Source organism: Trichosurus vulpecula, chromosome 3 (genome assembly GCF_011100635.1).
Source record: "Trichosurus vulpecula isolate mTriVul1 chromosome 3, mTriVul1.pri, whole genome shotgun sequence".
NCBI classification, from domain to species: domain Eukaryota; kingdom Metazoa; phylum Chordata; class Mammalia; order Diprotodontia; family Phalangeridae; genus Trichosurus; species Trichosurus vulpecula.
This window is the reverse complement of record NC_050575.1, coordinates 85,860,491-85,884,333: the sequence shown is the minus strand read 5'-3', so window position 1 is coordinate 85,884,333 and position 23,843 is coordinate 85,860,491. Positions and strand designations below refer to the sequence as shown.

At 42.1% G+C, this 23,843-nt stretch overlaps 1 protein-coding gene across 1 annotated transcript in view; it reads left to right on the top strand.

Moving 5' to 3' along the window:
- Positions 1–23,843, top strand: part of STK10 (serine/threonine kinase 10) — a 129,700-nt gene that overhangs the window by 28,659 nt on the left and 77,198 nt on the right. The window contains exons 2-3 of the mRNA XM_036750493.1: positions 6,355–6,519; positions 23,650–23,698. Of these exons, the coding sequence (XP_036606388.1) occupies positions 6,355–6,519; positions 23,650–23,698 (214 nt within the window). The remainder of the gene's footprint in view (positions 1–6,354; positions 6,520–23,649; positions 23,699–23,843) is intronic.

Genomic DNA, 23,843 nt, shown 5'->3' with positions numbered 1-23,843 from the left:
AAGAATCAGGGGTGAGGGAGTTTTTATTCAGGCACCTGCACAGATTAATTTGGGGGAAGCACACCAAAGCTCTAGCTTCTGATCTAGACTTCCAGACTTTGGAAAAGAAATGAATCTCTACCAGGGTAGAAGAAGGATTCCAGGATTGGGGGAAATTGTTCCCCTCGCCCACTTGTAAATCATACCTAGGTCAGCATGACTAAAACTGCACAGAGGGGGAGATTGTTCTTGAATTTCTTCCTATGGAGGTTTTCTCCCAGAGGAAAACACAGTAGTGTTGTTGCTGTGTGAGGGGCACATCCTGTTCACAGGGTGTAGGCTCAGGCCATTAGTCATTGGCTGGGCCTTGAAGGAAGGCAAGGGCTTCCCCTCATTCACTGTGCCCTGGCTCTAGCTGTCTGGTGGGAGCGGATGACGTCAGAGGCAACAATGGACCACTATTCCGCCCATGCGTGGCTTCTGCCCCACACCCTCTGTCAGCTCCCTCCCCTCCCCTCAGCTGGAAAGCCTTCTCCAACTCAGCCTTGGACCCAGCTGGCTATCTTACATCCTTCTCCTCCTCCCCAGTCTAAGTATTATTGTCAGCAAAACAGCTGTGATTTCCTCAGGTGGGGAACTCCCCTCACCAGCCTAGGTATCATTTAGAACATAAGTCTTCGGGAGTTGCCTGAGCCTCAGTGACTCCTGCAGGGTCACACAGTTAATAAATGGCAGAGGCCAGATTTGGAACTTAGGTCTTCCTGACTCTCCTCTTCCACTCCCCTATTCGCTACCCTACCACTGCCTCCTTAAGCATAATTGATGATAGTAATCACTGATGTATCATGCTTTAAGGTTTGCAAAGCACTCGGCACACATCATCTTTTATTTCTATGCCTTTCCATAGATTCTGTCTTTACTTCTGCCTCTTAGCCCTCGATGGAAGATAAGGATTCTCAGCTCAAGTGCTTCTTCCTGTAAGAATCCTTTCCTAATCTCCTTAGTCTTTAGTACCCTTTCTCTCCTCAAAGTATCTTATATATTTATTTCTCTCTGTCCATGTTGAATTTCCCAATAGAATGTAAGTTCTTCGAGGGTAGGGACCTGATGGGATGGGTTCTTTTGTTTGTGGGGGGAGGGGCACTCTAGAACAGTGCCTTCACATTATTGAGTTGTGTTAGTTGCATCTGACTCTGTGAATTGGGGGTTTTCTTGGTAAAGATACTGGAGCGGTTTGCCATTTCCTTCTCTAGCTCATTTTCCAGATGAGGAAACTGAGGCAAAGACCAGGGTAGGGTCACACAGCTAATAAGTCTCTGAGACTAGATTTGAACTCAGGTCTTCCTGACTCCTGGCCCAGCACTCTCTCCCCTATGCCATGTCGCTGTCCTGCCTTCACATTAGGTGCTTTTTTTACTAAGTTTGACAAGTATGCCCATTTTATAGATGCAGTAATGGAGGCTCAAAGAGATTAAGTTCATTGCCTACAGTCACATAACTAGTATCAGAGGTAAAAGTTGTGCCCAGGTCTCTTCTGACTCCAAGTTGAGCACTAGTGACTAGGTCATGCTACCTCTTTGGAATGTTAGCTGTGGAAGTCAGCTACTGAGCTCCCTGTCTACCTTCCTGTGGTTTTAGGGACAGAGCCTTTGAGCCAGTCTTTCCCATCTCCCCTCTGGATGCCCTTCCCTTCAATTCAGGAGGAACCCTGCCCCATATGCATTTCCCTCTCCCTTTGCTTCTTAATAAATGCTTGTTGGTTAATTATTTGTGTCCCCGTTATCTCTAAGAGTTCAGGCAGCCATACTAACTAATCCAATCCAGCACTTACTCTATACCACAGTGCTGAGGGGTGAGGGGGTGGTTGAAGGCAATGAGACAAGATTTTACAGTTTAGGAGTATAGGATTTAGCAGATGACCCCATTGCTCTTGCCCTTCATGACTCATCTGGAGTGGACCATCCCTACTTCCTCACCACCCACACTCCTTCACTCCCTTGTAACCTCATTTTGTTTCCATACTCCACCCAGATTGCTCTAAATTCACCAGTGATCTCTCCCTGGCCGAATCCTGCTCTGCTCAGAATCTCAGAAGACCAGAGCTTAGCGATTAGTCCTCTGCTCCAATCCCAGTATTTCATGCATGAGCAGTCTGAGACCCCAGAAGGTTAATCCACCTCTTTGAGGTTACCTAGTGTCAGAGCTAGTGTTCCAACCCTGCCAGGTCTCCCGACGCCAAGTCCAGTACTCGCCACTGTACCACAGTGTCTTGTTTGGGAAGGTTTTTTCTTATGCCTTCTATGACATTTCACTATTTTGGTGAGGTGGATCAAGTGATGGGCTTAGAGTCAGGAAGGACCAAGTTCAAATCTGGCCTTAGATACTTACTAGCTGTGTGACCCTGGGCATGGTACTGGGGAAGGTGGGTACCTTGGCAATGTGGCCCTGGATCCAGGCAAGATAAGGCCAAAACTGGCCTATCAGAGCCCAGGTTGGTTCCAGAGAATAGAGTCCAGGGTTTGGATGGGGAAGCCGTGGAAATGATAGCCCGAGTGGAGATAGCAGTACATGAAAAGGAGATGTCATATGTGAAGGGTTTAGGCAGAAGAAACATGGCAGATGAGGCTGGGAAAATGGGATGGGGTTAGGATACAAAGCTGAAGTACCAATCTAAAGATTTTGGAGCATGGAGAGTGGGGTGGTGGTGGAGAGGGTGGGGGGACAGTGGAGTAGAGTCAGGTCGTAGAACTAATATCAGATTCTGTGATTCGATGGGAAAAAGGAAACATGAATTATGTTCCTTTCTAAATATAGTCACCTCTTTGAAGTCTTCATTTAGAAGCAATTTGCAAAGCCCTTAGCTCCTAGGCTAAGCCACATGAGCATGAAGCCTCTTTTCTTTGTCTCCCCTGAGGGGTTTCCTCATCCCTTGACTAGTTTGGGAGGTAGGTCCAAACCCCACAGCAGGATGCATAGTCAAATTCAATCCAACAAGTATTTAGTTAAATATGTTTTACATGATTGCACGTGTATAACCTATATCTGATTGCTTACCAACTCGGGGAGGGGGGAGGGAAGGGAAGGACAGAAATTAGAATTTAAAACTTTTAAAAAAGTAAATGTTAGAAAATTATTTTAACATGTAATTGGGGAAGATATATATGTGTGTATATATATGTACTCACATGTACATACCCACACATATATAGACAGAGATGTATATGTATATGTGTGTGTCTATATATAAAACACACACACACACACACACACACACACACACACCAAAACAAGTATTTAGTTAGCACTTTGTATATGGCCAGCACTGTGGGGGAGATGAAAAAGAAACCTGGAGACTTTAGGTCACCTTGACTTGCCCATCACTAGAGATCATAGGATCATGGATCTATACCCGGAAGGGACCTCAAAGGCCCGCTTTTCCAAACCCCACAAGATGAGAAACCGGATGCCAAAGTGACTTGCCTAAGGTCACACAAATGGTAAATGTCAGAGGTAGGGTTTGAAACCAGGTGCTCTGTTGAGGATGCTCGGGGTAGGGCAGGCGTGGAGGGGGAAGGGCACTCCTGCTCATGTATAGGTTTATAACATGTAGAGTCAGAGCAGGAAGGGACCTTAAATCTTGTATAGCCCAACCCCTTTATTTTACAGGTGAGGAAGATGAAGCCCAGAGAGGTTACACAATCAGCACACGGTCACACCCATAATAAGTGGCAGTCAGACTTGAACCTCAGTCTTCTGACCTCTTCCCACTACACTACCATTAGATGACCTTTGAAGCTTATTGTTCTTTTCTCTTACATTGCTGTTGGCTTTGTGCATGATGTTTTCCTCCTTGACATACTGAAGTAAATGTATAGTACTTTATAATCTTTAGAAACTGTCACATATATGCTCTCGTTTGATCCAGACAACAGCCCTTGGAGATCGGCAGGGCTGGCAGGCTTACAAGGTACAAGTTATAGGCTCCCTGAGGGAATAACTTGTTCAAGGTCACTAGCTAGGAGTAGGTCCAATTCCAAAGTGTTCTCACTTTGGTTCATTCCCTTGGTTGAGAAGGTCAGCAAGATCTCAAGCTGTAAAACATGGAATCAGAAACAGCTGAGAGCAGCACATTACCCAAAGTAAATGCATCGCTACTGTCATCTCTCAGGCTTTGAGGGAGTGTCTAAGTTGAGGAAGCTAAGCATAGTAAAGGCCCAGAATAGTATATATTCTTTACTCTTCCTCATGTAGAATTTAAAGTTGGGAGGGACATTGAAATGTAGCCCCTTCATTTGATAAAGAGTGATACTGAGGTCCAGAGAGGGTCAGTGACGTGTCCTGGGTCATTCAATCACTCAATAAGCATTTATTGAGCGTTTATTTTGTGCCAGGCATTGTGGGAAGCACTAGGGACCCAGAAAAAGCAAATATGGTTCCTGTCCTTAAGGACTTTGCATATCTCAGGGAGATAATATGTTAGGGTTAGAAACAAGTTAGGACATAGATGGCAGGTAACCTTGGAGAGTTTCACAAGTCTTCAGGGGTGTAGAAATGAGATTCCAATCTAGACGCCCTGACTCCCAATCCAGTGCCATTGTTTGATGTCAAAAGTCTCAGCTGGTCAGGTGTTTCTTTATCCACTCTGAAAATGACACACAATCACCTCCTTGGTGGAAGGAGGCAGTGATGAGTTGCATATCCCTTTTTTTCCCCTTGGCTTTAAGGACATAGTTTTTCAAAAAACCTTTAATTTTGACTAAGCTGCTTAATGAGCCTGATTTTCAATTAACTGCCCATTTGCCTGATCTTTCCCCCCCCAGGCCCTTTTGAAATAAGAGAGAAAACTACTATGCCAACATTCCTTGGGTGTTTACATAAGCAGTATGGTCTGCCGGGAGTTGGAAGCAGACCTCAGATGTCAATAACCCCATTCAGGCATGTAAGCAATGTATATTCGACTCCACCTGGAAAATGAGCCACTGGTGTGGTGCCCTTCCACCCACCTTACTGGAGAAACATTCCTCTTTGGTCAACACAGGAAAAGCTGTATGCCTTATTAATGTCTAGCATTCAGGGTGTGCCTTTGCCCAGTGTGATTGCAATCGTGTCGATGGAGTGGGAACTTCATTTTGAACACGTATTGCCTAATGTAAAGTCCGAGGAAAGGCAATGGGTAGGCAAAGACAAAAATCAAACATTCAAGAAGGAGTTTCCATTCTAGTTGGCAGTGGATTCCCGTGCCCAGCAAGCAGACTAGGGACCTCGATTTTTTTCTTTACCCTTAAACTGGACCAGGCAAATTGGTCAAATGCCCACAAAGCTGCTGACTTTTCAGCAAAACCAAACTTATCGCTACTTTCAATATTCCTCTTGGCAAATAGAAAAAGACCTCGTTTTCTGGGGAATGAAATTATAGTATGTCAGCAGTTAAAGGTTGTGTGGGTGAGGATTTCGAGGCACTCTGAGTGAACTTTTAAAATTATAATTTATCTACTAAGGGAGGAGAAGGCAAAGTAAAGATTGATCAGCTAGTGATGAGTTTGGTTACTTTTAGTGAATTTTTGAAAACATTAACAGTAGCAGCAAGTGAATTTATCAGGCCCTTCTGTAGAAAAGATTTAGTGTAGGCAGATAAAGGTAGGCAGACCATGAAAGAGTGTAGTGGAAAATCAAGTCTTAAGAAATCCTACAACAAAAAGAACCTAATGGACATTGAACTATTTGCATCGTTGGTAATGTTACTGAATGTACTTCTACCCTGATGTCATTACTCTGTAGGTATTAGCTTATCTTCTGGGTTTTAAAAATTTTTTCATATAAATATTTTCATGTTTATCATGACACAGTTCTCATATCTGTCACTTTAAATAAATCAGTAGTAGTCACCTCCCTGTGTGCCCCCCTCCCCCACCTTGTATTGGTTAAGAACCTGACTTGGGCTCAGGACAGGACTTGACAGTTTCTTGGTCTGTGCAAGGCCATATGTCGCAGTGGATCGAGGGCTGCCTCTGGAGTTAAAGGCCCTCACTGGGCCTTTACTCCTCACTGGGGTCTCTTCCAGCTCTAGTGATGATCATCCCTTGAATCTTGGCTCTGCTACGTATCTGAGTAACCTCAGACAAATCACTTAACCTCTATGGGCCCGAGTCTCTCCATCAGTAAAATGAAGGGGTTGGACTAGATGACCTCTGAAGCTCTACCTCCATGAGCCCATGACACTTTGCCCCTTGTTGAGACTTCCTTTAATCCTTGCTCATAATCCAATTCTGATATAGAATACAATCGGGCAGTATGACGTATGGCAGCAGGTGAATCTGAGGAGACGCCACAGGATAAACCAAACTGTTTATTATTTTGGGGGTTTCTGTCTTCCAGGCGAAGAACAAGGAGACGGGCGAGTTGGCTGCTGCCAAAGTCATTGAAACCAAGAGTGAGGAGGAGCTGGAAGATTATATCGTGGAGATAGAGATCCTGGCTACATGTGACCACCCCTACATAGTGAAGCTACTGGGGGCCTTTTACTATGATGGGAAGTTATGGGTAAGAGTTTTCTACTTTTTGCCATTTCTGCAGGCCAGTCCTTGGTATTGGAAGGTCTTTCCAGGCACAGTGGAAGAGCTTCAGGGGACCGAAGAGCTAGCCATGAATAGGCAATCCAGATACACTTCATTGGCAGAGTGCATTGTGGTACCACAGGAAGTACATACATTCAAGAACCAAGAAGTAGGATGAAAATAAATAGCATGATGTGTAATCTACATATGGAGGCGGAAGTCCAGTGGAGAAAGCATTGACTTGGGGTCAGAGGAGCTAGATTTAAATCTTGCTTCTGTCACTTACTATATATATATGACCTTGTTTAAGTCACTCGGTCTCAGTTTCCTGATCTGGAAAATGAAGGGTTGGACTGGATGGTTTCTATGGTTCCTTCCATTTCTAAATCTATTATCATGGGGTCTTTTGAACATTGCTCAGTGTGCCTTGTACTATAGCCAAAAGAAAAAAAGGATGGAGGTGGGAGTGGGGAATGGGTCAGGGCTCAGCTTTTGGGATAGTTTGAGGAGGATCCTCCAAAAGTCATGACATAGAAGACTAGTAGACTGAAGGAGGACTATGCCCTGGAGGTCAAGACCAGACAGGATGTTGAGGAGGAGATACAGAAAGGTCAAGGAGGGTGAGAATGCAGAAATGGCTTTTGCACTTGGCACTAGGGACAGTCTTGGCAGCCTGAGCAAATTTGTTTTTGATAGAGAACTGGAGGCAGATGCCAATGTGGAAAGGATTGGGAGGAAGTCAGCAGTCTAGTTAACAGTTCTTTTGTCGTTTCTGGTAGAGGGATGGCTTCCAGAGGAATAATGTTAGTTCCTGCTATAACACTATCTCCAAGGAACATGCTTTTGGGGAAAAATTGACAGTAATATTTACCCCTTATATTTTTAATTTTGAGATTTAAAACTATCACATTTAATATAACACTTGAAATTAGTTCTCTAACATATACATTCGAAAGCAACATACCTGGATTTTGACATATGAGGGTATAATCGAACATGTATTGATCCTTCCTATCTATCCTCAGTGGCTAAACCCCATGTTCTCAGTATGGCCCAATATGACCCCGAATGTAGCTATTTTACATGTGGTATTTTCTGACTTCTGTTGAAATGATATAATGGCTGAAAAGAATCAAAGAATTGCCCCTAGAGAGCTAGTTGCTCTTTGGGATGGGAACTTTCTTGTTCAACTTTTCCTCTAAATTTTTTTTTGCAAAACACCCCTGGGTACTGTCTCTCTCTCTCTCTCTCTCTCACACACACACACACACACACACACACACACAGTGAGTGAGTGACTAGGCACTTTCCCTTGGACCGCCATGTGGAAGTTAGCCAAAAACCACGAGATCAGCTTTTCTTCCGGAATCTACAATCTTAGTAAAATCCTCCTGGTGTTGTCTTATCATCACTTCTGCTTTTTTTTTTATAATGTGAAGAACTTCAAGTTTAAAAAACATTTCCCCAAACACACTCAAGCCCTCAAATTGAGTAAAAGGAAGAAGCTCTTAGCTTATCCCTTGAGTTTCCTTTGGGTCATTTCTTCCTTCCTTTCTTTCAAAGGGTCTGGATGTATTCTCTAGGGAAAGACCTTCATGACTTCTATTCCTCTTAGGTTTGTTCTTCTACAACCAAACTACAGGGATGGTGATTAAATTAGTCACCAGATATAAATAGGAGCTAGGAGGGCTCAGAGCAGGAGTTCTTAGCCTTTTCTGTGTCATAGATTCCCTCTTTTGCAGTTTGCCGAAGTCAATGAACCCCTCCCAGAACAATATTTTTAAATGTATAAAATAAGACATATGGCATTACAAAGGAAGCTAGTATGTTGAAAACAAGATGTAATTTTTTTCCATCTTAGTTCACAGATCCCTAGGAACTTGTCAGTCCCAGAGTTAAGAACCCCAGGTATAGAGAAATACATGGATATTAGATAAAAACATAAAAAAAAATGTTAGGGATACCCATAACATTTTTAGGTTCATCTCAGGGGCAGACATGCCCCTCCCAAAGAAGGGAACATGCCCAGAAATAGAATTTAGGATTGGATGGGACTAGTAGTCTAATCCAAGATGGCAGTTCTTATCGTCTTTAAATTTGGAGGTGAAGAGAATCCTGATTTTCCATAAAATCTTAGTCACTATGGAAATATTTAACCCAAAGATGGAGTTACCATCAAAACCAAAGGGAGATGTGGTAGTTGTAAAGTTTGGGTATACCAAAATGATTTTAAAAGTTGCTCTCTACTCCCTCCCCCAACCCTTTTGCCACTTCAGCATCAGTTTTGATTGTAGACCTTAACTTAAGATTTTCATCTGAACAAATCCAGGAGTTGAAATATGGATCCATTGTCCAGTGATCTAAGGATTTTGGGCTTCTCCTATTTTTCCACCCCACTTCCTACCCATGGGTTTTTCTTTCAATTTTTGTATCTTCCTGGGAGAAGCAAGATTGAAGCAGCTCCATTGGAAGCAACTTTGACTCTATCCTTACCTTTACCTGCCACATCTTATCAGCCTCCAAGTTCTTTTGATCTTTTTTTTTTTTTTTTTTTTTTGGTAATCTTACTCTCATTTTTTCTTCCTTTCCTTTTCCACTACCACCAGTTTAGATTGGGCCTTTATCATCTCACTTCCATGTTGCTGCAATAGTCTCCTAGGTGTCCTCTCTTCAATCAATCCTGCCAGGTTATCCTGCTGCTGCCAGATTATGCTAATGCAAAGTTCTGATCTTGTCGGTCCTTCACTTAAGAAATTGTCTATGGCTCCCCATTGATTACAGGATGAAGTCCAAAGTCATTAGTCTATCTAAGGCCTTTCATAATCTGTCCCCAACTTACTCCCATAGCCTTATCTCCTACCATTACTGTATCTGAGTCCTCCGCTGTGGTAACCCATTCTTCTCTTTGCCCCTTGGTTCTCCGGGGCTTTTTGTCAATCATACTTTGCCTATGCTATTCCTTCTGCTTGAAATGCCCACTCTGCCTAGAAGGTTGATAATAATTCACGTTTACATAACACCTTAAGGCTTATAAACTGCTTTCTAAACCTTTGTCAAGAGCTTAGCACAGTCCCTGGTACATAGTAGGCATTTCATAAATGCAGAGTTCTACCCATTTTTCAAGGCCCTGCTCAAATTATGCCTTGCCCATGAAGTATTTCCTGAAATACCCTCTCACTGGCACCATAGTTCTCTCCTTATCCATTTCTCCCTTTCTCCTCTAATCCCCTCATCCCTTCCCCTCTTTGCCCATTTATCCCTCTCTTCCTCTAAAACTGAAATCCTACTCGATGTCGGATTTTTATCCTATATACGTGATTATACCTATACACACAGCTATTTCATGTGTGTGTCTTGTCTCCCCAAATATATTTAAGTTCCTAAAGAGTGAGTCTGAGTCTTCTATTCCTATCAACTCTAAGATTCTGGAATCCCAGATTCCATCATTTGTGTTCCCCATCACCTAGCGATTTTTGTAGTACTTTGGACACAGTAGGCACCCAATAAATACTTGTGAACAAATGAGCTTGGAGAGCAGATGGTTGTGAATTTCTGGGGAAAGTTCTTCGTGATTAACAATACTTAACTATCCTCTTGGATACTGAAATTATTTGGGGGAAATTATTGGCAGGAAGGGATGACACTGATTTCCATTTTTTGGACTTTGAAAACAAACATTTTGACAAGAGGAAATGCTGACCCAGGTCAAACTGCAATTCTGACCTGTGATTCAGGAGGGCAGGGCATGTGTGGGCTGTGGAGTCCTGGTCTTTGTACAGGGCAGTTCCTTACTCACTTCAAGTTCCTATTCTGATATATAATTTTGTAGCCATTATATAGTATTCTAATATTATACTTGGGTAAAACTGTGCTCAATTTATTTGCCCACAGTCACCAACCTATTTTAGTGGCAGAACTGAGACTAAAATTTAGGACTCGTAGCTCTCAGTGCACCAAGGGCTCTTGGCTCCACACTATATTCTGCCCAGTATGTTCAGATCAGGAAACAGGAATTGTAAACCACTGGGTCCCCCCAAATATCTTAAGTAGATTTAAAAGGAGTTAAGGGTGCAATGCATGCCAGGCATGTGGGACAGGCTGTCCAAAGGCTTGCAGACAAGGGCTGGAAGATAACGAACAATAAGCAGGCCAGTGTGGCCAGAATGTAAAGGAGGTGAAGGAGAGCCAAGAGAGGCAGGAAGCCCTGTGTTCAAATGTAGGATCAAGTCCCTGCAGAATGGTATGGAACTTTAACTTCCGTGCCCATAGTCATCACGGCAAAGAATAATAATGTTCGTGAGCAAAGAAGAGTTGGAGAACCACTACTTTAAGAACTGAGAGTCTCTGATCTGCAAAAGGGGAATGAGTTTCTACATAAGGAGTTCCCTCATATAGAACCTTATAAAAATAATGATAAGAATAACAATAATAATGATAGCAACTGGCATTTTATATGGCACTAATTAATAATAACTGGCATTTTATATAGCACTTTAAGGTTTGCAAAGTGTTTTACATATATTATCTCATTCGATCATCACAACAACTCTGAGACAGGTGCTATTATTATCTCAGTTTTGCAGATGAGGAAACTGGGGCTGAAAGAGGTTAGATGCCATGCCCAGGGCCACACAACTGGGAAATATCTGTGGTAGAATTTGAACTCAGATCTTGCTGACTTGAGGTGGCCCAGCGGATAGAATGCCAGGCCTGGAGTCAGGAAGACTCATCTTCAAATCTGGCCTCAGATAGCTGTGTGACCCTGGGCAAGTCAACTATCCTGTTTGCCTCAGTTTCCTCATCTGTAAAATGAGCTGGAAAAGGAAATGGCAAACCACTCCAGTATCTTGGCCAAGAAAACCCCAAATGGGGTCGTGAAGAGTTGGACATGACTAAAAATGAACAGAAAGATGCTGATAATAGGGGAGAAGCTGAAGTAATATCAATCCCACCTTCTCAATGAAATGTCAGCCAGTCAGGATTGTCTTACCCTTAAATGTAAATTGTTTTAATCTCGTCTATAAAAACAGCTCAGTGTACTAATAAACTCCTTTTGTTTTATTTTCTGAGTTTGCCTTAATCGCCTTAATTGACTAGGGCGAGGCCCGAACTAGGATTTTCTTTTAACAACACTTTATCAGCCTGGTGAGATCACCATTCAAAAACAATTACACAAGAAGTTTAAAAAAAAGTTTTATTGGGATCATTTTATTTGCTCTCAAATACCCCATCTCTGAGCATCAGGAGGACAGGAAGGTTTCCTGGTTCAGTCATGTTTGGGTAACAACTCATAGGCTCCCCTTCCCCAAAAAGTCATCGAGGGTGGAGACAGATGGCACTTTAATGTGGACACCCACTTACTGTAGACTGGGCAGAGGCAGACTGGGCCTGTGACTTTCCCGCAAGGGTGGCAGCATCCAGGTTGTTTTTGGACAGGAGCATATTGTGTCCTTATCCCTCCCACTTCTCTTCTTCTACCTTTGCCTTAATGATAATAATAGTTGACGCTCTTGGGTGCTCAATGTTACATAACATCGTTCAGTTTGCAAAACACATTATGTACATTTTCTCATTGGATCTATGAAGCAACCCTCTGAGACAGGTCAGGCAGCTGTTATATGAGCCCATTTTACAGATGAGGAAACTGAGTCACCAAGTGGCTAAGTAAACGCACTCCAGGCCACGGCTCCAGGGTTTGTGCTCTGTGAGCCTCACACCTGATCTCCTGCTTCAAGCTGCCCCTCACCCCCTCCTCTCACCTTCCTATCACATTGCCTTTCTAAACAGACAGCCAAGTTTCTGGTCCCATTAAGTTCTTTCTTGTCTTGGAAATTCCTGGGGATCATTTCACCTGACCTAAAGAGTCCTTCTCTTCTCTATTTAGTGGGAAAGATGAATTCATTTTACTTACTCCAGATTTTTTCCCTCAAAGGTTTTCCAAAATCATGCAGGGAGGGGTGGGTGTGGAGGGAGGGTCAGTTATGTTCTGAAGGGGGAGTGGTGGGTGCTGGGACTGCCAAACTGAATGGTCACATTGTTTGATGAGGGGCACTGAGATCTGGGAGCAAATTCTCTTGACTCCACCTACAGAATACTCCAGATAAGCAGCTGACATTTTAATGTTTACTGTTTAGCACTGGCTCTATGGATTTCCTACCACAAATAGTCTTGATTGAGTAACCAGAAACCTCTTCCTTATCTGCCTGCTTGGTGGCTGGGTGGGGGGTAGGGTGGTACGATAGATAAACACTGGCAGGTTGGGGTCTTTCGCCCATGGCAGAGTGCTTACTTTGTGTGTTTCGGTGGTCTTTGTGCCTGGGTTTAGAATAAAAATTCAGGGTTCTGTCCAACTTTCAGCGACTTGGTCATGCAACGTTGGTATGGCATGAAATCTTAGAGCTCCTTTGGTTCCTCATTTCACAGAGGAGGAGACTGAGACCCTGGAGAGTTTGTGTGTCAGATCATCAGGCTTTCACTCTCTCTTCTTCCCTTCTATCCCTGTGCTATTGAAATTGTATATGGGAAAGTGCTTTGAAAGAACCAGCACGCTAAATAAGCGTGAGGTCATATTATCATCAATCATAATTTTTCGCTAATTCAACATATCTTTATTATGGAGCACCTGCTGGGAATGAGGAACATTTCCACCAGGATATGTAATGAGTGGAACCTCTAGATAGAGAATGAGTGAACCCAGAGCTGAGGGCTATTGATACAGCATTTGGGGAGAAAAGAAGGGGAGGGGGAAGTGGGTTGAATCACAGAATCTCAGAGTGTGAGCATGCAAGGGTGCCTTAGAAAATATCTGCTTCAAACTCCTTCATTTTAGAGAGCAGGGACGTGTAGACCAAAGAGGGGAAGTTACTTAATCAAGGTCACATACTGTCTTGGGCTGTTGACATGGCTTCTTTTTGTTGTTGGCATTACATTTAATATCATAAGTGTGTATACATGGAAATGTTTTTTTTTCTTTTCTTGTTTTTTATTTAAGTTTAAGATATATAAAAAAAAATTTACCCCCACAAAAATATCATAGACGCAAAGTAGATAGCAAAAGTTGGATCGCCTATGCATTGGGGAAGACCTTCCAGCTGACGTGTGAGGAAGACCTTGGGGAGAGTGGCTTATCAGTCCCTATATATTCCTTATCCCTGTTTTCTACAGGCCATAAAAGTTAATTGCCAAGTCCTGTGTGTGACCCTGCTGTTTCTCTTATCTAGGTAGGGCCACCCTGGCCACCCCTTTCTTCCTATGAACAGGCACACTTGGTACGTGTGTGCTCAGGTGGATTTGTTTGGCAGTGTTAGTAGAGGAAGAAATGATACTAAGGTTCATTCTTCTCTCTGTCCTGTGGTATTGGAGCAGGAAAAGAGGTCTTACTTAGTTATTTAATATGACCCAGTTTTTGAGGAGTTCCCTTCTTTCCTTTTCTGTCTATCATATAATGTTAGTGTTGGAGAACTGGAGGGGGGCCTTAGAACATGGAATGTCAGAGTTGGAAGGGGTCTTAGAACAAAGAACATGGACCATTAAGGGAAGAAGGGTTGCCCCTTATGCCTGGAAGGCATGCTCTTTCCTCATCGAAGTCCATTAAACTCCCTTTTTTCTTTCAAGACTGAGCTTTAATTGCTACTTTCTTCTTTAAGGTCTTTCCTCTGTTTATCTGCGCCCCACCCCTCTCTACCCAAGCAGAAAATACTATTTCTTTCTTCAATTTCATTGATTGTAGGTCTAGAGTTAGATGGGGACCTTAATGTTAGTATAGCCTCAGCCCCTCATTTTCATTTTCTTTTACTTAACAATATATATTTTTTCTCAATTAACAGGCATTATTTTCTCTCCTTTTTTCCTTCCCTGGAAAAAAAAAAGAAAGAAAAACAAAACCCTTGTAATAAATATGCATAGTCAAGCAAAGTAGATTCCTATATTGGCCATGTCCAAAAATGTGTGTCTCATTCTGTTTATTTAGTATATCACCAAACTGTCAGGATATGGGTAACATCCTTCACCATTGATCCTCTTAGAATCATGGTTGGCCATTGCGTTGGTCAGAATTCTTTTTTTTTTTTTTACAATGTTCTTTTACTCTGCATCAGTTTATATGACACTTCCTAGGTTCCTCAGAAAGTGTACCCTCCATTATTCCTAATGGCACAATGGTAACCCATTATATTCACATACCATACTTCAGCCATTTGTTGAGCACCCTTCAGTTTTTGCCACCACAAAAAGAACTGCTATCAGCGTTTTTGTACCTAAAAATCCTTTTCCTCTTTCTTTGATCTCTTTCATGCATGGGCCTATTTGTGGTATTGCTGATCCAAGGAGTAAGCCCAGTTTAATAACTTTTGGGGCACAAAGAAACTTGGGCGCAGCAAGGTTAAGGCTCTTGCCCAAAGCTGTCCAGGAAGTGCATAGTGGGGCTGGGATGTTCTTTAAGTATGTTTTTCAGGATGTCTTCTTTGCCCCTTTCCCACTCTGTGTCTTGTGTATTTTAATCATTTCTATATTCCTTAATTAGAAGACTCTTAGCCCCTTGAGGGTAGAGACTACGTAATTTTTTTTAATCTATGTGCCCAGTTTACTAGTACATGCTGAATAAGTGACTGTTGAGTTGAGTTAGACAGAATCTAGTCTAATGCTTTCATTTTATAGATGATGAAACTGAGGCTCTCTAAGGTTAAAGGATTTGCCCAAGGATGTTGATGGTAGAATTGGGTAGCTAGGTGGCACAGTGGATAGAACTCTGGACTTAGAGTCGGGAAGACATCTTCCTGAGTTTGGCCTCAGACACTTACTAGCTGTGTGACCCTGGGCAAGTCGCTGAAGCCTGTTTGCCTCAGTTTCCTTATCCATAAAATGAGCTGGAGAAGAAAATGGCAAACCATTCCAGTATCTTTGCCAAAAAAAACCCAGTGGGGTCAGGAAGAGTCAGACATGATTGAAAAATGACTAAACATACCCTTCCTGGGTTGAGAAGGAAAGGTGGGTGTAATTTCAGAAGAGTGTGAGGTTCATTCATTTCTGTCTTGGGTTGGAGAAGAAAATGACAAGTCTTGTCCATCCAGGATTGCACTTGTGGTTAGAACCACAGAGTTTGAGGTTTATTTGTCATCTGCTCGCTTGATCTCAGGCTCAAATGATACAGAGGCTGTATGGGGTAGAGCATAGAGGGCTTCACTTGGAGTCACGTAAACGTAGGTTCAAATTCAACCTCCGATGACTCTTTCTGGATTTGGGGGAGGTACCAATCCATTTGGTTTGTACCACATACTGACTTGTCCACAAACCTACCAGCAGCCACGGGAGGAGCTAATAGACTTTGCAAAGCCTGTGGACTTTGATGTTCAGTTTCTAGAAATAAGTCACTAACCCCTGTCTCAATTTCCTTACTTGTAAAACGGAGGTGTATATTTTAATGGCACCTCTTTCACAAGATTGTTTTGAGGAGCAAATGAAATAATGCATGTAAAAGACTGGGCAAACCTTAAAGTACTGTATAAATATGAGCTGCTGTTACAATCGTTGGTATTGTCTTTATTAATCTTATTCTTCTCTTCTTTTTTCAATGATGTTTAGACAGAAATGGTTCTGGTATATCACTCTCTGACTTATTCTATTATATATTATTATATTCTATTATATATTCTATTTAATATTTTATGAATTACTACCCAAGGGGGTAAAATAACAAACTGCTTTTAATAGGGTATTAATAGAAGCAGCTAAGTGAGCTGGAGGATAGAGCACTGGGCCTGGAATCAGGAAGTTCTTGTTGTTCAGTCGTGTCTGACTCTTTGGGCATTCATTTTACAGATGAAGAAACTGAGGCAAATAGGGTTAAGTGACTTGCCTAGGATAACACACACTAGTAAGTATCTGAACTCAGGTCTTCCTGACCCTAGGCTTGGTGCTTTATTCACTGTACCACCTAGCTGCCTCTAACGGTCGGGAAGATCTGAATTCAGATCCAGCCTCTGCCTTGGTTTCTTTATAAAGGGCTCCCAGGGCTGTTGTGAGGATAAAATGAAATTTGTGTAAAGTACTTTGAAAACCTTAAAACACCCTAAAAATGCTAGATTTTTTTTATCATTTTTACTATTAATAAATAATAAGATGATGATAATAGATATGTGTTTGGTGTGAGGAAAGGGGCTTAAAAGTCATCAAATTTCGGAGCAGAACTCTATTTTGGAAAAGTAGCTTTTTTCCCAGAAGACTCTGGAAATGAGTATGTTCAGCCTGGGGAACATTAAAAGTTGCACACAGCCCAGCATCAGGGCTATAGGGTCAGCGAGAAAGAAGACAAGGTTAGGGCCTGGGGAGATGGGGGAGGAGGAGGAGACCAGGACCTTGGATTCTTTATAGCGGCTTTTGGGTTAGACCATGTGGTGAGAATGGACTTTAGGACCTCTTGCTTAAATGAATATTTTGAGGTCCTGGAATGAATCACATTTAGGACTTTGGCTTTTTTGTGCTATTGACATTAAGAGTCAGAATGATCATGGGAAAATGGTGCCTTTTCTCATCGCCAAAGAAAAAAAGCCCTCTTAGAAAAATGTGTATCTTGAATTTATGGGTTTTATTAAAAGAGAATGAAAAGATATGTTTTAATAAATAGCAAAATTTGCACAGTCTAATGGGAAAGCCTTAGAGCCACCCAGGTCTGGGTTCACCTCTTGACTCTGCTGCTCACTGTGTGACCTTGGACAACTGATTCAACTTCTCTGGGCTGCAGTTTCTTCATTTGTGGAAAAGAAAAAAAAGGTAGGGTATAACTTCCAGGCCTAGCTTTCTATGAGTCTCTGGCAACACGTTACTTAACTTTTGGTTTCTCTTGGCTAAATATGGAACCAAGCATATTGTAAGCGTTTTTAATTGAACTTCAGAGATAAGAGCCATTCTGTGGGCATAGGCTTCACCTGGTGCAGAGAGATTCCACTAATGACACTCCTTTCTGAGTAACTCAGTGAGGAATTTGCTCTCATCCTATCCCAGTCTTATGTGGAAATCTGTGAGCTCATGGTACTGGTATCATAGGAGGGAATCAATCAGATATCCTCTGGGTCTCAGTGTCCTTCATTGTAAAATGATGGGGCTGGACTAGATGACTAGATCTAGAATTCTTGATTCCTAATGCTATGTTCTGTTCCTGCTTAGTCCTCTGCTTTGCGGCTATCTCCATGAGTATTTACAGCTGCTTAGAATTTAGCCATGGGGGTAAAGCCTGAGCTGGGCCTCTAGGTGGTAGAGTGGATAGAGTGCTGGGCCTGGAGTCAGGAAGACTCCTCTTCCCAAGTTCAAATCTGGCCTTTAATTTGCATTAATTAATTATTAACTTAATTAAGCAGTGTGACCTTGGGCAAGTCATTTAACCTTGTATGCCTCAGTTTCCTCATCTGTGAAATGAACTGGAGAAGGAAATGGCAAACCACTCCAGTATCTCTGCTGAGAAAACCCCAAATGGGGTCACAGGGGGTCAGACACGACTGAACAACAACAAAAAAGCCTGACCCTGTTGTTTTGATCTCGAAGGTATGGGCAAAATGAATGACTCTCACACTCTTTTGAAAGCATGCTCGCTGTGCCTTCTTAACCCAGAAGGCAATAAATAGAACCAGAGAAATTGGTGTGCTCAGGAATAAAGACGTGGCCTTTGATGTTTACTCATTTATTTAGTGCTACAAGTTGGTGTGTGACCTGGGAACTGTGGACGTGAAAGGAATTCATTTTTTCGTGGCTGATCAAGTCTTAGCTGCTAGAAGGACTTCTGTTTCATCCCACCTTGCCGCTAAGGCCAGACTGGAGGCACACACAACCTATTTGAGCCTTCCTGGGTTCCTGGGTCCAGCCCTTCTATTTGCTCTGGACCTATAGACTGATTTCTGCATTCCAGAGGAGGCTGTCAGTTCAGCAGAACAATTTTCTCAGACAGCCTCTGTGTTCGCTCTCTCAAGCTTTAGACTTAACAAGAGATCTCTCAGAGGTCAAACAAGCATAGTGGATGTCTCTCCAAGTCAAACAGGCCATTGCCCCCTTCTCTGACTTGAGTACCGTTTTTGGCCTAGCTGAGACATAACTGGATGCTTTCCTTCATTGTTTAAAGTACAAGAAAACCTCCTTGAATGTACTAGCCAGCAACTCTAGAGGCCCACGCCTTATTCTATGCTCCTTGGGAAAATGGATTTGGAGGGGCTTAATAGCAAGTAGGAAATCAAAAACAGAAAAGCTGGGAGATGCTTTTTAGGAGGGAAGAAGGAGAGAGGGAGGGGAGAGAGACAGAGACAGAGAGAGCAGAAGGAGAGAGAGCGTTCATATGGTTTGGGATCTTTTTCCCTTTTTTTCGTGGGGGGGACAAGGCAATCGGTGTTAAGTGACTTGCCCAGGGTCCCACAGCTAGTAAGTACATCTGAAGCCGGATTTGAATCCAGGTCCTCCTGACTCTAGGGCTGGTGCTCTATCCACTGCACCATCTAGCTGCTCCCCCCCCCCCTGCCTTTTTTTTTCCTAAACAACAAAAAAGAGTCCCTTCTGTGAGTAACTGATAGGAAGCACTGAGTGGATTAGTAAAAATAAATGAGGATGATTATATTGTGGCAGGGAGTGTGGGACACTAGAATGCATGACATATGTCTAGGGGAAATCAAGTAATTTGCTTTGCCTAGAAGACCAGGTAGGTGTGTGTGGGAGAGTAATAGGAGATTAGATTAGAGATATAGTTTGGAGATAAGATAGTGGAAGGTCTTGTAGAGCTAGCCGAAGAGTTTTTATTCTATTTGGTACACATTAAGGAACCTTTTAAAAATAGGGGAGTAACATGATCAAAGATGCATTTGAAGAAGATAAATCCGGCTGTGGTGGGCGGGGATGAATTGAAAAGGGACCAACTAAGGGCAGGGCAGCCCGTTAGCAATGTGCCACCATAGTCCTGACACAAGAGAATTGAAGCTTACTCTGGGGCTGAGGTGGTAAGCATGGAATGAAGAGGAGGAGGGGCATTTGTATGATATTGCCAAGAACTCAGCACTGGATTGGATGTGTAGGGTGAGAAGAGAGGGAAGAATGAAAGATGATGGGGAGATTTGGAGTCTAGATGACTGGGAGAGAAACAAGATTGCCATGAATAGAAATGAGGAAGTTAGGAGAAGGAGCTGATGGGGGAGGGAAGGGTGAGGAGGAAGAGATAGTTCATTTTTTTTTTTTAGCGTGTTGATTTTCAGGCACTGGTGCTTTTTATTCATTAGACAGCTGTATGACCTTGGGCAAGTCACTTCACTTTTCTAGGCCTCAGTAAAATTATAACGATAACAATTGTATATAAGACATATTTCTATAATGCTTTGAGGCTTACAAGGTAATTTATATACTTTATCTCACTTTTTTCTTACAAAAAAATGGATGAGAGAACTAAGGCTCAAAGAGGTTTTAACTTGGCCAACATGGCACAACTGGTAAATGACTGAGACAGGACTTGATCTTGAGTCTTCATGGCACCACGTCCAGGACTCTATCTAATGATAATAATATCTAGCATTTATATAGTGCTTTAAGGTTTGCAAAGCACTTTACAAATATTTATTTTATTTTATCTGTACAATATCTCTTGTAGATAATTCCTTTTATTATCTCCATTTTATAGATGAGACTGAGGTTATGTGACTTGACTGGGGTTACACAGCTAGTAAATATCTGAAGCCAGATTTGAACTCATTTCTCTGACTTTAGGTTCAGTGCTTTATCCATTGCTCCATCTAGGTGTCCTCCACCACTCATGCTCGAGCCATGGCCTCTGCTTTAGAGACTGTTGACATGGTAGATATCCTTCAAGTGCAAGGCTTGAGGTCAGGAAGAACTGGGTTCCAATGTGACCTTTGACACTGGGCACAGCACTTAATCTCTCTGAGCCCTAGGTTCCTTCCTAGGACTTATCGAATAAATAACAGATGAGCTGAGATCTGCATTGATAGAAAAAGCTTTTTCAGGGGCAGCTAGGTGGCACAGTGAGTAGAGCACTGGCCCTGGAGTCAGGAGGACCTGAGTTCAAATGCGACCTCAGACACTTGACACGCTTACTAGTTGTGTGACCTTGGGTAAGTCACTTAACCCCAATTGCCCTGCCTTCACCCTGCCAAAAAAAAGAAAAAGAAAAAGCTTTGTCATTAGGGGCTTCCTATAAGATGAAATCATTGCTCTTTCACATATTTCTTTCTTTCCATTTTGTGGAATGTATTGTTTTCTTGATTCTACAGGGTGTTCCTAAAGTCTGGACACATAGGCAAAAATGCATCTTTTCAAGAAAAGAAATGATTGACATTTTCAACAACATTTTATTTAATTGGAATATTAACAAATAATATCTTCAATATGATTTCCATCATTTGTGATGCAAAGGTTGATACGCTTTGCAAGATTCGTGTGAACGTGATGCAATAACGCGGTAACTCAATAACTCCTCATTGCTGTCAGTTTTAGCACATTCACTCCTGGAATATGAATATGAAATCATATGATGTTATTTGAAGTTGAAGATGTTATTTGTTAATATTCCAGTTAAATAAAATGTCAATCATTTCATTTCTTGAAAAGATGCATTTTTGCCTGCGTGTCCAGACTTTAGGAACACCCTGTACTTACTTTGCCCCATCAATTCCTATGAGTCTTTCCAGGTTTCTGTGAATTCCTCATAGCCATCATTTTGTACAGCACGACAACAATCCATTACATTCATGTGCCCCAGTTTGTTCCTCTGTTCCACTCTCTATGGGTACCCACCTTGTTTCCATTTCCTTACTACCAAAAATAAAATAAAATAAAAGGACCCTTGCATCAATGCTTGGAATAGCACCAGTTCCTAGTTCTGACAGGCAGCTTGTTTTCCTGGCATGTTCTGAATGTCAGGATTTATCCACTCACTGGCTCAAGAAATCTTGCCCGATAGGCTTATCCACATAGGGAATCAGGTGCCTTTAAGATGCGATATTTGGAGCTAGTTTTGTCTCCTAAATGGGAAACATGCAGAGATTATTTTTTTTCTAAATTCTTCTGGACTCATGATCTATCTAATTGGTTCCCAGCCTGTTGGCCACAGGGTCCATGGAGTTATTGCCAGGGGTATTCAAAGGCATCTTTGAATCCATGAACAAATCTAGCTTCTGGTGACTGAACAAATAATGATTCACAATCATAGGTATTACTGTCTCAGATGTACACAGATGCTACTGTGATTAATAAATAGAAATCAATTTAAAAGCATGACTGCATTCATAGTAAATTTTTTGTCATTGTGTATTTTCTTAGTCAAAGGATTCTAATACTCAACTGTTATCATGTGGGGGTAAGATATTCTGACATTAAAAAGGAGTCCTCATACTCATGAGAATAACTACCATTTGGCTCTTAAAAGTGTTGCTTTGTCAGATCTCTTATACTATTGTTTTATGTTGCCAGTTACCTTATCATATAGATGGATGTTTGGGTAGCAAAGTCCAGAATGCTGGACTTGGAGTTAGTAAGACCTGGGTTCTAATCCTGCCTCAGACGCTTATTAGCTATGTGACCCTGGAAAAGTCACTTAACCTTTCTAAGATTGTTTCCTCATGTATAAAATGGTGCGAATAAAAACACCTGCCTCATAGGATTATTATTATAAGGATCAGATTAGATAATGTATATAAAGCGCTTAGTAAACCTAAAGGGCTATATAACCTCCTCTTCCTCCTCCTCCTCCTCCTGTTACTTCTCCTTTTCTTCCTGACTGTAAACTCCTTGGGGGCAGGGACCATTAGGATTCTTTGTATCTCTTTCAGTGCCAAATCTTATAATAGGGGCTCAAAGTGTCCTTGTTGCATGAATGAACAAATGGGTCGTAGAAGGTATTTAATAAGTGCCTGTTTAGTTAGCCTGAATGAAGGAAGAAAACAATTCACACATCTATCTCTTTGCTGAACTTAAAGAATGCTGTGCTTCTCATCAGCTGAGGTAGATACCCAGCAAGCCATCTAATAAGGAAGAAACAGTATGGGAGCAGGCAGGCTTCCTCTTTCATAAATGGAGAACATACCCTTTTCAACATGTCTTCCCCTTCTTTTGTGACCACCTTTAGTGAAGGGAGGCATGCATCCTTTTCAAGTGAGTTTGCACAAGCTGATTTTTCTTTCTTTTCCTTTTCTTCTGGGTATGGTGGTAGTGATGGACAGCTCAAGAAACAATTCTAGGCAGTGGAAGAAACCCACAAAGTAGCTTGTTTTTTGTGTGTCTTGCTTAGCTCCTGAGAGAGGTGGGAGTGATAAATGTCCCTGGGGAGGAGGAACCCCAGGCTGGTAGAAGCAGCCCAGTAAATCCTAAGGTACTACACCATTATCGCTTTCTAGTTGTCCAGAGTATGGAGGCTTCGTTTTTAAAAATCATTAATATCTTTTGTTTTTATGTCACTTTCATTTCCAAATATACCCTTCCTACTGTCTCCCTAAACCATCCCTTATAACGAAGAGTTAAAAAGAAAGAGAAGAAAGCAGTTCAACAATCTAGCCAACATACCAACTGAGTCTGACAGTGTATGGAGTGTTCCAGACCCAAAGTTCACCTCCCCACCCTCGCTTCCACCACCCCTGCAAGGAAGAGGTCGTACATTGTGTCTTCTCTTCTTCAGGGCCAAGCTTGGTTATTATAATTACATAGGCTTCAGCTTCTAATTTTTAGAATTTTTCTTATGCATCATTTTGCCATTGTTTTTCTGGTCCTATGTACTGCCCTTTGCATCATTTGCATGTCTTCCCATACTTCTCTGAATTCTTCTCATTCATGGTGTCTGAGAGCACAATCATATTGTTACATTCATTGCCAGTCAATGGGTATCTACTTTGTTTCCAGTTCTTTGTTACTACAAAAGGTGCTGCTATGAATATTTCAATGTATATGAGATTTCTCTTTCTTTCTTTGACCTTTGGTCTATATAACTTGCAGCAAGGTCCTTGGGTCAAAGGAATGGATGTCGCCATTTTTTTTAAACATAATTCAGAATTGCTACCCAGAGTTGGGCCCATGCACAGCCTGGTGACTCTTTATTCTCCTGCTTGGGCCTCCTGTTCACTTGGGATTCTGTTTGATTTTTCTGCAGATTATGATTGAGTTTTGTCCTGGTGGAGCAGTGGATGCCATCATGTTAGGTAAGTCTCCCTCAGTCCCAGTAAACATGCAAGGATACCTACAGTTGGAATTCTTCAGGTACAAGCCAGAAGAAACATATGACCTACTAGGGGTTTAGAATTCTTTAATCTAGTCAAAGTAGTTCTGGTGTGAACTCAGTTGGCC